This window comes from Protopterus annectens, chromosome 6.part0 (assembly GCF_019279795.1).
Source record: "Protopterus annectens isolate FY-2018-M chromosome 6.part0, PAN1.0, whole genome shotgun sequence".
In the NCBI taxonomy this organism is placed as follows: domain Eukaryota; kingdom Metazoa; phylum Chordata; order Ceratodontiformes; family Protopteridae; genus Protopterus; species Protopterus annectens.
In genome coordinates this window covers 1,516,155,308-1,516,168,641 of record NC_056737.1, presented here as the reverse complement: position 1 = coordinate 1,516,168,641, position 13,334 = coordinate 1,516,155,308, and the positions used below count along the sequence as shown (strand labels likewise).

Below are 13,334 nucleotides of genomic sequence, written 5' to 3'. Positions count from 1 at the left end.
GGTTATTTTTCTTGTTATAAGCTCTTTAAGTTTGACAACAACCCTTTATACTTTCTGTTTTCATAAGCCATTGTGATGAACATTTTTATTCTCTGGAGTTATTATTAAAAACAGTTGAACAGCAGTCTTTCCAAACTTGTACACATTATCCAGATGCTCCTTTATTTTTCTCTTTAGCACTCTGCAGTTGCACCTCTTCTTGAGAGTCTCATTAATCCAAAATTATTTAACCTTTGTCAGCCCCTCTAAGTAATTCCTGTTAGATCTTAACCATATCTCTTTTTCTTTTATTTCTACCGTTTTTAAATTCCACTTTTGTTTTATCCCACTCACTTCTGAACTAAAAAGTTATAACTTAATAATTATTATAACTTAAGCTATTTTTGTAACTTTTAAAGAAGTTTGTGCCTTCCCTAATAACTCTCAAATAATTGCCTGTCCCCATTATTTAAATTCCTGACTTTATAACAGGTAGGTGGGAAAGCACCAGTGTCTCATTTTTACTTCATTGCCCTACATTTTCTGTTTCCTGTTAGATCTTAACCATATCTCTTTTTCTTTTATTTCTACCGTTTTTAAATTCCACTTTTGTTTTATCCCACTCAATTCTGACCTAACGTAACTTAATAATTATTATAACTTAAGCTGTTTTTGTAACTTTTAAAGAAGTTTCTGCCTTCCCCAATAACTCTCAAATAATTGCCTGTTCCCATTATTTAAATTCCTGACTTTTTAACAGGTAGGTGGGAAAGCATCAGTGTCTCATTTTTACTTCATTGCCCTACATTTTTATCTTAGTTGTTGGTGCATGATCTGAACTAGTTACTGGATGTGTATCAAAATCTTCACTTAAATGCACGTATTCCTATGAATTATAATATCTTCCTAGTCTAGCCCAGTTGTATCCTCAAGAATAATATGTAAATTTTCTGAGCTGCTACCACCAAGTTTGTCTTCCATACCAAATATTTTCATAAATTTCTTCAGAAGTGTACCCTTTTGTTATATTTTCCCTTCTAGGTCCCCAAGATACAACCTCATTATTTCAAATCAAATTCTAGTCCCACCTATAAGTAATAGAATCAGCTTTCAGCAGTGAATTTCTCCTCAAATTTTCTTAAGCTCCATAATAGCAGTTTTAGGTGGAATATAAATACGTGCCAGCATAATGCTCTTTCTTTGCCAGTCACCCCTTAATACCTCACATCTACCATTATATTTTTTCCTCCTTCTGTCACTGTTAGAGCTCCTGTAGTAATTAATGCAAGTCCTCCCCTTTTCCTTTGTTCCTGATGCTCTACTGAATATCCCTTCTGAAATCCTTTCTTTATCAAAAGTACATGCTCCCTTCTTTACACGTCTACTTTAGCATTGTTACTTGCACTCTGCATTTCTTAATATAATTCAGTACTTTTTCCTTTTTGTCTATACATGGAAGGCCATTGTGTTCCAAATAATATAGATAGTGTAGCCATTATAGTAAGAAGTTATTATTTCTACCAGTTATATAAGAAAGCTTTTTAAAATATCTATTTCCAATTTCTACGTTACATGCACTCCTTAAAGTTTGTCAGTGTGATCTTTTATACAGTTGTTTCTTGTCATCCCCATTTAAACCTATGTCATATTTTTAAACACTTTTTGTTTTACTGTACCCCCCCCCCCCCCAAGAACAAGTGTCCTAAATCAGCAGCTAAACACACAGGCATGATTAACATTAAAGTTATCTGTGCTAAGACGGTCTGATGACATTGTCTGCTTTACTCTGAAGATTCCTAATTTTCATCTCTTGCATCTAGTGGTATTATGCTTTGTCTCTTCTTCTTCTTCTTTCGGCTTTTCCCAGTTAGGGGTCGCCACAGCGGATCACCTTGTCCGCACATTGAATGGCAGTGGAGTTTTACGGTGTCGAGTTGCCAGCCCGGCGCCCAACCTTCCACAGAAGGCACACTCACACGCACACCTAGGGCCAATTTAGAGTATCCAATCCACCTGCAGCATGTCTTTGGGATGTGGGAGGAAACCGAGCACCGGAGGAAACCCACGACCACAGGAGGACATGCAGACTCCGCACAGAAGGCACCCCAGCCGAGGATCGAACCGGAGAACCTCTTGCTGTGAGGCGGCAATGCTAACCACTGCACCACCGTGGCCGCCCTTATTATGCTTTGTCTCTAACGTATCTAAATATGTGCTGTGTTTGCTTTCTTCCACACTCCATCAGCTCCTTTCAGGGCAAGTGCAGGTGATACTCATTTGGTTGCTGACTACTTACTGTCCTGTGCTCATATCTCAACCTCTTACTACAAAAAATCTGGACAAGGCCTAAAGTAATAGGGGGCAAATGCCTAAAATTATGGCCAAAAAAGCATACATTTTATGAGGAACAGACCAAGAATGTTAGACAAAAATCTGGGCGTTCTGCAAAAAGTCTGGAACAGTTGAGAGGTATGTGCTCTTTATTTACTTGCCCGATGTATGACCGGTCCCATGAATCTTTGTTTAATTTTGACTTCTGTTCTTTGCAGTGAAAGTTTCAGAGATTGGAGTGTTGTTGATGTGCAGGTATTTGGAGGGGCACATTTAATCTGAAGGAGTATTACATACTCTACCAGACTGATATGTACTGAAAGAAGATTTTTATCTGGCATGATTTCTTTATTGGTTAACTGAGCAGTTCTACTGCTTTTGGTAGTGGATGAGATGTTTGTAGTCTGGTCTGTCTCAAAGTTTTAACCTCTTATCAATGCAAGATGACTGGTTCTTCATCAACAAAGTTTTCCTTTTCTCCTCCATGCTTTATTGTTTCATTATGTTTTGTGGCATTCAGTAGATCTTTCTTTACTTGCAAAGTGGTTTTCCTTACTGATTACTATGATTTCAGGACTATAATTTCAAGCATTCACCTTATGGTTTGTGTCCTGGATTCCTGTTTTCCAAAACTGGAAATGGTCTAGGTACATAAGTATTAAAAGAAAACACAAAAGACAAGAACACAAACCATAATATTTCCTTCATTATTTTCATGTAGTATACCTAATGTTTGTTTATTAATAATTTTCCTTCACTCAGTTACATATATTGCCCCAGTTCCTTCACTCCTTCTCATCCTGAACATTATTTTAGTGGCATTGTTCCCAGAAATTACATTTATTCCTTTGCAATATGCTCCTTTCAGTTATATTATCTCCCTTACAATATTCAGTATGGCAGTCACAGTTGGTTTAGATTTTGGTTTCCATTTTGGTTTCCATTTTCTAGTCATTTTTGGCAGCCAGTAGCATCAAACTTTGCAATGCCTTGCTGTGCCTGGACAGGTGAGATCGCCAAACCTTAGCAAAGTACTCTGTAGGGATTTTGGAAACTCAAACTGTTAATTTAACAGGTTGACAATCAAATAATTGTTTCACAAACATTTAAGCTAATCAGCTCTAATTATACTGGCCCACCAAAGTGACTTACACTCCTCCTCCCACCATATTAATATCAATGCCATAAATACAGTATGATTGGTTTATACTTCATGATTGGAAGCTTTTTAAAAATGTTAATTTACTAAAAAAGTTGTTTGAAATAAAACATTTTTATATAAATCAGTGTTTGTATGCATAAGGATGCATACAAACTCTTTTTTATATCTGAAAATAAAACTGTTTTTTTCCCTTTAGACATGATCTTTAAAGCAAATTAACGAGGAACAACTGAATTAGCATTAAGTAGTTTGTTCAACAGTGTTCTGTAAGTAGCATAACCTCAGCTAAAGCTTTGCTTCCCTGCAGAATTTGGTTAGAAGCAGTTTGGTATCTCCGAGTGTAAAATATGCTAAGTAAAATGGTGTTAAACAGAAAAATTGACCATGAAATAAATTTAAATAAAGTATCTCTCAGTCAGAACTGCCAGTAGAATTTTGTAGTGTGTATCCCAACCCCAATAGAAATTAACTGCTGTGTATTAGTATGGCTGCAACTTAGGATGCTATTTATATTGGCAAAATACCATAAAGTTATGTAGCTGAATTTAAGGAGATGGCACCATCTTGAAACCTGCACATTTTGTAAACATGCTTTTAAAATCCTGAATTCTGAGTGTCTTTGTGGTTATAGCTGTGTGCTTCATGAGTAAGAAACTGGAAAAATTCAAATGTTCGCTTTCTTTAAACTTTAATGTAAACCAAAGACTTGCACAATGTACTGTTCAAATACGGAGCATATGAGAAGGTTAATATAGTTATACTAATTATCCAAGTATAAAAAGGAGTGCTGTTGATGTCACTATGGAAATGGGATCATGTCTGAGCACATGCAGGACGAGAAAAGCACAATTACAGAGGCAATTAAAATGACGTCTGTTGTCGGTCAGTCATTAGACTTAATCTAGAAACAAGTGTTAACTTAAAACAGTAAATGTGGGTAGTGGAAATTTTAGTACCAGTGGAAAATTAAATGCAACTTTTTTTATAAGAACAGATCATTTTCAAATTTTAAACCCTCAACAGAGTAATACAACAGTCAGTGCTGTTAAAACAGGCAGATGAAGTTGTTGTAGAAAAGCATGTAGGTTAGTTCTTTTGAAATAAGAGAAAAAGGTGTAGACTGCAACTTCTTTGTGTGATTGATGTAATCACTCATTTGAAACTGTGGCCAGTCCTTCACTTGCAGTCAAGGCACAATGAAGTGCTGTAGGTGCTTGAACAAGCCCTGCAAGTCAGAAGAAGGTTTGTGAGGTAAACCAAGTGCTGTAGGAGACAACCTTGTCTTTAATGAAGTGCCAGTGGAGAGGATGTCACAGGTTAAAAGGTCCGAAGGAAAAGTGGCATGTGCAGCAGCCACTAAAAATGTCCTCTGTCTGTATGACTGTGAAGCGAGTTAAATAAAGTTGACCTGGAAAGTGTATATATGTGGTTCTGTATGGGTAAACAGAGTCTGATAAGTGGATAATATTCTGATGCAGCTTGTGTCTGAAATGATGGTTTCCAGCATGGTGAATTTAAGCATTTCCTCAACAGACTGCTTGGGCAAGCCAAACCTATGCAAGAGTCATTCTCAGGTTAATGTGACTTAGCAGCTAAGACTCAGGTGGCAGAAAATGTCACCGTTAGCATGGTATTTGATACCAGGTTCTTAGCTGAGTGAGGAAGTGAAAATATAATGGTGAGCCATTTAAATGTGAAGTAATGACACCCCACAGTGCCTGAAGACATTGGTCGGACAAAGACTAAGGGTGTGGCGTTAAAAATTCACAGTTTTAGAAAACCTATACTGAGGTTAAAAGCAAGGTTCGATGTATAGAAATGAAGTTTGTCCAATCTAATGACAACCACAAGAAATCACTTGGTAATGCATTGGAGGAAGTTGCTTTCCAAGAGTTAGTATGTTTTATCTGAAATGATAAGGCGAGTCTGAGTGGAGAAAAGTCAAACTCAAAAAACTTTTTTCATTGTGATGCTAGAAACCAGTCGGGAAGTGAAAATGCACAGTGTAAGTCAGCTGCATTAGTGAAAAGAGAAAAAGCTCCAGGTACTGCTCAGGTGATCTAAGTTTGGTAATTCAGTGTGTAAAATATAGGGCGGATATGCATGCCTGTTCTAAGGGGGGGGGGGGCAGACTGCATCCATCAAATGCCACAGTTTATCAGAGATTGGGGTGGCAACACTAAGGAGAGTCCAAAGGTGGGCATTAGGCCTCCAAGCTGTGAATGTGGTAGCACTCATCATGGGTGCACAGGAGCATATACTTACATGGGGAGGCATAATGGTTCCTGTAGTGACATGGGTAGCTTGTTCCCTGTCAAGGATTGGGGTTAAGTCCATATTAAGTACTCCCATCATTGCCAGGAAACTGGGGAGGGTACAAAGCACTGCTGAGCCTGCCTGTGCAATAATTTTCCCAGCCAACTCTTGCCCCTCTTTGAAGTATACCCAGGACAGGAAAACACTTGGTTCTGGCTAGTAGGGAGGGGGTTGATAGTATGCATGAAAACATGCACTGAATTAATCGAAATATATGATGAAAAACAATGACATATGCTATGTATGCCTGTTTTTAAAGAGCTGTTGTACTTTTAAATGCTTGATGTTCAAAACTTGACAGTCGTCTGAATTTTCAAGTACTGTTACAGTACACCTACATATTTTTTCTTAAATACTATTCTACGTGCTCTTTTCAGAGACTGAGGGATTGCGGGCTGATTACAGTACCTATTCTTCACCTGTCATGGTCTGTGCTTTATGTTGCTTTTTGTGACAGCCTCTTTTAGATGCAGGCGAAAATGAAAAGTGATCAGTCATACACTGCCATGAGCAAATACATTTTATTTATAGTGTTTTAGAACTTTGAGCATTTCTCTATCTAGGTGAAATGGATGTGTAGAAAAAATAGCTTTAAAAATGTATTTCTTTACTAACTTTCATTTTCAGATTGAATTTGTAATGCAACCTGTCATCAAATCTATGGGTGCAGTTATTGTGAGTCTCTGTTGCAAACAAGTGCTTTTTATGTATTGAGTGGTGTAATTTTAACTTTTTTTTTTCCAGCTTCGTATTAAGACTTTGATGACTGGGATGGCTGCCATGGCAACTGAAGATGTAAGGATTTCTATTAAACAATAGTTTCTTTTATAGTGTGTATAAATGCAGTTTAGATTGTGGCAGATGCAACACATTTAAACTGATCTTATTGAGAGAGTGTCATTGATTTATTGTGTTAATGCTGTTAAGGTTGATTCCTAAAATTTGTTTAACTTGTAGAATTAATGTTTAACTTATTGATGCGCATATTTTCTCAGAATTGCTACAGCGGGATGTGTTCTTTACATGATATATTAAGCAAAAATAAAATACTTTGTAAATACAAATTTCGGGGTAGTGTAATTTGACTGTCTGTGACCACACAGGTGGTATATTTAGAGACTGGGGTGTGTGAGAAGACCCCCATATCAGGGGTGCAGGAAGCCATGTACTCTTTGAAAAAAGCTTTAAAGCTCCATTCCATTTGCTTTTGAATTGTGACTGTCAAGTGAGATGTTGGGATTATTTGATCACTAGACTGACCATCTGATAATTTTGCTTCTGTACTTCAAAGCAGACTTGTTCCCGTATCCTGTTCTTTTCAGGCAGAACACTTTTTTTTTTAATTAGACAGTATCTGAGTTGATGGGTCCTTCAGTAATGATGAATTTTTGGAGGGTGGGGTAGATTATGGATCTCCATTTCATTTTGAGAAACCAGTCAAGTGTCACCATTTGAATTTTGTGGTAATATATGGTTATAATTTATTTCTTGCCTTTATGCCTTTTAATTTTGTTTTGCCATTTGTAAATTCTTGGTCAGCTTTTTTTTCATTAAATGAAACAGCTGCTCTTCTTTAGTGAGTTTATTACTGTTTTATCTGCCATTTATAACTTTGTAATGAAGTATCAGTTCTTCTAAGTCTTTTTATCCATTCTATATCACTTAATGTTGCAATATCAGCCTGTCATACATATAGATTCATCTCTTTTTGTTTTGTCTTCATTTCACTGATGCATTATATTTTTACATTGTGATAATTTTAATCACCATTTTAAGTATTTTGCGACACTTTAAAGTGCTATAATGGTATGTGTTGGAGTATTTAAATTGATTTAAACTGTGTATGAAGGAGTGTTGAAGGAATTTTTAACTGGTTATTCTGCTCTTCAGTTATTGCCACCCACCCGCCCTGTTTTTGTTTTGGTGTTAATCTTAGTGGCATTGAAACTGCCCGCCCCTCAGCCTGCCTCTGGGCCCATCTCATTTGCTCACTCAACTGAGTGCAGTGAGATCATATTCTGATTTCAGGCACTCCTACTGTGTACAAAGAGAGCATCTGGGAAATAGAAAAAAAAATTAAGCTTATTTCCTGCCTTTCTTGTTAAGTGGTACAGACTATTTGTAGGCTTCTGAGCCCCCAAGCCCTTCTGTGTTTGAGGGAAGCCTTCTAGCTTGTTTTTTTTCTTGTAACTAGCCAGTTTTCTAGTTTCAGCACTCAAATCTGTTTCTTTGATCTCAGCACTTGTTCAGAAAAAAAAAAAAAAAAATTTCATCTGCTTTTACTGTACTTGTGTTTTACCCACTTCTTTTACTTTTGCATCATCTTAAAATACTCAATTGTATTTATTACTGCTTGGTGTAACTCATTCTAAGCCTTTTGGTTTAAACACTTGGGCTTCGGACCAGTTAGTTGTTTTGCACTGAGAGGGTTTGTGGTCTGCACTGTTGTGGCAGAACAGGTAGCTTACATCCTTCTAGGTTGAGAACTGCTGATTGAGGGCTCAGTGTCTGTTATTCTAAAAGTGTATTAATTCTGGTTTAAGCACTTGGGCTTTCAAGCCAGTTATTTTACATTAAGAGGGTTCGTGGTCTGCACTCTTGTGGGAGGAGAGGCTGGACTCTGCCCTTCTGAGCTGGGAATTTCTGGTTAAAGGCTTATAGTGCATGCATATCTGAACTGTTTCTTACTGAAGTTGGTGCGCCTTGTTTGCTGTGGCATAGACTGGATTCGGGCCTGCTGGATCTAGCTTTGTTTGTGTAACTTGAGCACTAATCCAGACATTCTCTAAAGTATTCAATGGTATTTATTACTGCTTGGTTGTAACTTGATTAAAGTGTAGCTATCATTCAAGTCTTTTGGATTAAGCACTTGAGCTTCAGACCAGTTGTTTTACATTAGGAAGGTTTGTGGCAAGCACTGTGGTGGCAGGACAGGTAGCTTTCATCCTTCTAAGTTGGGAACTGCTGATTGAGAGCCCAGTGTCCAAGTGTATTAGTTCTGGTTTAGGCACTTGGGCTTCAGGCCAGTTATTTTACATTAAGAAGGTTCGTGGTCTGCACTCTTGTGGGAGAAGAGGCTGGACTCTGCCCTTCTGAGCTGGGAATTTTCTGGTTAAAGGTTTATAGTGCCTGAATATTTGAACTGTATCTTACTGAAATTGGTTCACCTTGTTTGCTCTAGCATAGACTAGATCCAGGCCTACTGAATCTAGCTTTGTTTATATGCTTGTTGTTTGTTTGCTTGTTATTTCCCAGGAAGCTAATTCCACCTAATACGCAACTTCTTAGCGCTTCTGTGGATCACTAGTGATATCTGCATTGCTTACTGTACTTATTTCCTTGTTTCACTTGAAAGAAAGTTACTGTTTGTCGTTTTGCATTTAGTTACTTGTAACACATTGCACTCAAGTTACCTGGCACTTGCTCACTAAAGCAATTATATAAGTCAGCACTAAAAATTAAAAGCACTACACCCTCACTCCCCACTGGCCCTTGTTTTCAATTAAGGATTTCCCAATATTATTCTAGCATGTCCAAAGGTCAGTTGTCAATCTCCTCTCCGGTCCAGCTGGTGAATCTGGGAATCTTGAGGCAATGTTATAACTGCCTCATGTACACAGACAACCCTCTCCTCCTCCCACATAACACAAATACTTGCGAGAGATGCAGCTATTTAGCCAAACTGGAGGCTGAGCTCTCTCAACTCAGGACTGGCAAGACCAGACAGGAGGAGAAGGCAACTACACACACCACAAAACCAGCCTCACATAATGCTACCACTCCACTGAATCAAACACATAAACACACAAAGACATACTCGAGGCTCTGAGTAAAATTTACCTAAACAGCAGAGGCCTCCAAAGCAGACACCCAAACAACTGCTACCTCAAGACACCCCACAAGCAACACATAAACCACAAAAGCAGTGTGAAAAGCAGTCACAGCCCTTAAGGCCAAATACAACACCAAACATACTTGTCATAGGTGACTCCATAGTCAGACACACTGACGTCCCACTCACCAGGCTGAACAAGGAGAGGGTCACAGTAAGCTGCCTATCGGGCGCTAGAATCTGCCACATAACACAAGCACTCGGGTCACTCCACGGCAAGTACAAATATGACACAGTCATTGTCCATGCTGGTGTGAGCGACCTGAGACGCACCTCCCTGGACTACATGAAAAGAGACATAGAGGAGCTCTCTGATTATGTAGCCCAGGCAGGTATGACCCTAACCCTGAGCAGTATCCTTCCTTCACCAAGAATGATGCCACAATATAGAGACAAGATGATCAGCTTTAACAATTGGCTTAATGTCTGGTGTCATTCAAAGGGGATCCAGTGTCTGTCTGCCTGGGATGACATGCTTGACAAGCCACGCTGCTTCGCAAGGGACGGCTTGCACCTGTCACCCCTGGGATTCCGGATATTGGCTAAGGCTCTTGCCACCCCATAGTGCCTTTTTAGGCAAGGCTCAAATTCTAAACCTACCACCCTAGAAAACAAAAATGGGAAGAAATTGAGGGTAATGCTGCTCAATGCCAGAAGTCTAAATCTCAAAATGCACGCACTCGAGGCCCTTCTCAGTATGGAGAACATCGATGTCTGTGCTGTAACTGAAACCTGGTTCAAGGCTCCTGAGAGCACCCCGGCACTATTAGGTTTTACCTCATATCATGCGTTCCGGCCACAAAACCCGGACCACTCCACAAAAGGAGGGGGTGTATCCATATTCATAAAGGATACTCACACCTCCAGGTTGGTGGCAACGCATGAAGCTTCGGAAACCATCCAGGTGCAACTAACCATAGGCAAAACTGCTCTACAAATTGTAGCATGCTACTGGCCACCCTCTCAAACTCAGGAACCCCACACAGCCTTCCTGAAGACACTGGAGGGTATAAATGTATCTCCAAACACCATCATATTGGGTGACTTCAACTACCCGAATATAGACTGGGAACATTACTCAAGCCCTAACTTTCTAGCCCAACGGTTCCTGGAGTTCATAAATTCAAATGCCATGGAACAGCTAGTCACTGTTCCCACGAGAGGAGAAAATATACTAGATCTCATTGTCACAAACATGGGGACAAAATGCTCCACACCGAAGTATATCCCTCATTGGTGAGATCTGATCATAAACTAATCTCACTGGTAATCCACATCCGCCCCCACCCCAAACAAAAGACCATAGTGAAGAACTTCTCTAAAGCAAACTTCACACTACTCAAGACTGGTGTGGTATCCTTCAAGGCCCCTGAGTCAGAGGAAACCACAACCCAAGCTGCGGAAGCCCTTACAAATGCCTTCTATGAACACCTCCAGGACTGCATGGATCAGGCAATCCCAAATAAAACCAAGACTCTTTCCACAAAGGGCAAACGTCCAATCTGGTGGACCCCAGCCATTAACAAACTTTACAATAAGAGGAGAAAGCTATTACATGATAGAACAAAATCCATAAAAGGAAGTCACCCTGATCATTATTAGTAAAAAATACGAGCACTCATAAAATCAACTAAGGCCAATTTTGAGAGAAAAATTGCCATGGATTCAAAGGACAATCATAAGGCCTTTTTCAGCTATGTTAGGAACCTGGGTGGAAACTCACAGATATGCTCAGAATTAGTCCAAAATGATACAAAAATCACTGAACCCACAGACATTGCCAACATACTGGCAGACAGGTTCAGTGCAAACTTCACCCCTCTCCCCTAAAGGAGAGATAACTATCCCAGCCGAGTGTAGCCTCCCGGACATCTCAAATGCGCAGGTGAAAGCTGCTCTCTCTAAAGCTAAAAACACAGCATCAATGGGACCGGATGGTGTCCCCGGCTGTGTGCTACACGAGCTAAATGAGGAATTAAACCCGCACATAAGGCAGCTGTTTAATCTCAGCCTTACCACAGGATACGTGCCCAAGGAGTGGCGTGACGGCAACTGTGGTCCCACTCCACAAAGGTGGCGCCTCACGGACCCTGGTAATTACCGCCCCATAAGCTTAACAAGTCTAGTCTGCAAAGCTATGGAGAGGATCATAATGGAGCTCATAAACAAAGATATAGGGGACTTGCAGACATTGGACCCGACCCAGTTTGGCTTTGTCAAGGGAAGATCATGCCTTTTGAACTTGGTCGACTTCTTGAAATAGTCACCAAGGCCATTGATGAGGGAAAGGCAGTCCATACAGCCTACCTTGACCTTGCAAAGGCTTTCGACACAATACCCCACTCGGGTATTGTAGAAAAACTTACCAGCTTAAATGTAAACCCATATGTCACAAGATGGGTTGCAAACTGGCTTAAGGACAGAACCCACAGGGTTAGAGTTGCTGGCGCTGTGTCAGACTCCAAGCCGGTCACAAGTGGTGTCCCACAGGGCTCGGTCCTTGGCCCCTATTGTTTGGCATCTACTTCTCAGAAGTACAGGCCAACATGGGAGGACTTTGGCTGACAAAGTTTGCAGATGACTGCAAACTGGGCGCCATAGTGGAAAGTGCATCGGACACGGATATCCTTCAGAAGGGACTCACGGAAACAGATAGCTGGTGCCAGAGCCATGGCCTGAAGTTAAACACCAAAAATGTATAGTCATACCCTTCGGGAAAAACAAGGTAACCCCAAGCTACCATATAGGTGGCAATCCACTAAGCACAGAAGAGGTTATCAGGGACCTGGGGACCCAGGTTGACAGTGGCCTTTCTTTTGACACTCACATTGCTAAAGTGGTTAGAAAGACCTTCTACATTGCCCACCTGATCATGAAGGGATTCACATCCAGATCTAGTGAGGTCATTGTTACCCTGTACTCTTCACTTATCAGACCAATGATCGAGTACAATGCCCCATTCGGGATGTATCTCACCCGACATCTGCAGCAATTGGAGAGACCCCAAAAGTTCCTCACCAAAAGGATAAAGGGACTCCAAAATCTGTCATATGCTGCCAGATTGAAGAAACTCCAGCTCTATTCAGTCGCATACCGTCTGCTCAGAGGTGACATGTGCCTGACATACAAGGCCATGTCCAACCCGGAATTAATGGACATGCTCCACCTCAAAAATCCAAATCCACCAAAACCACTAGAGCAAGCGACTTAAACCTTAGCACGGATATAAATAGGACGTGCTGGAGGGATAGATTTATCACTCAGAGACTCCCTATGCTGTGGAATAAAATCCCGGTCCATGTGAGGCAGAGCACCTCGCTGACTCTGTTCAAGAGAAATCTAGACCTGTGGATGGGAGATCGTAGGTTTACCCCGGGAATCATCTCTGGGTCACTGCTGGACAGAGGCACAACAAACTAATGGGCACAGTATTTTTTCATATAAGGGGTGGCGTAAGCCACAATAATTTGGGCTAGGCTTATAAATGCCTTAGGGCAGATAGCCTAGTATAAACCTATGAACCTATAATATATAATGGTATTTGTTGGAAGTGATATATCACATTCTTTGACAGAAATATTATTGATAAATTAGTTTCTATATCCATTAGATCTATAGGAATAATTTGACAGCAAACTGTATAACTTCCTGCTT

The 13,334-nt window shown here is 40.1% G+C and overlaps 1 protein-coding gene across 1 annotated transcript in view; it reads left to right on the top strand.

Moving 5' to 3' along the window:
- CCDC93 (coiled-coil domain containing 93) overlaps positions 1–13,334 on the top strand; it is a gene marked incomplete in the record, with an annotated part of 1,282,969 nt that overhangs the window by 437,750 nt on the left and 831,885 nt on the right. Inside the window, 1 exon segment of the mRNA XM_044074979.1 lies at positions 6,533–6,583. Coding sequence (XP_043930914.1) covers positions 6,533–6,583 — 51 coding nt within the window.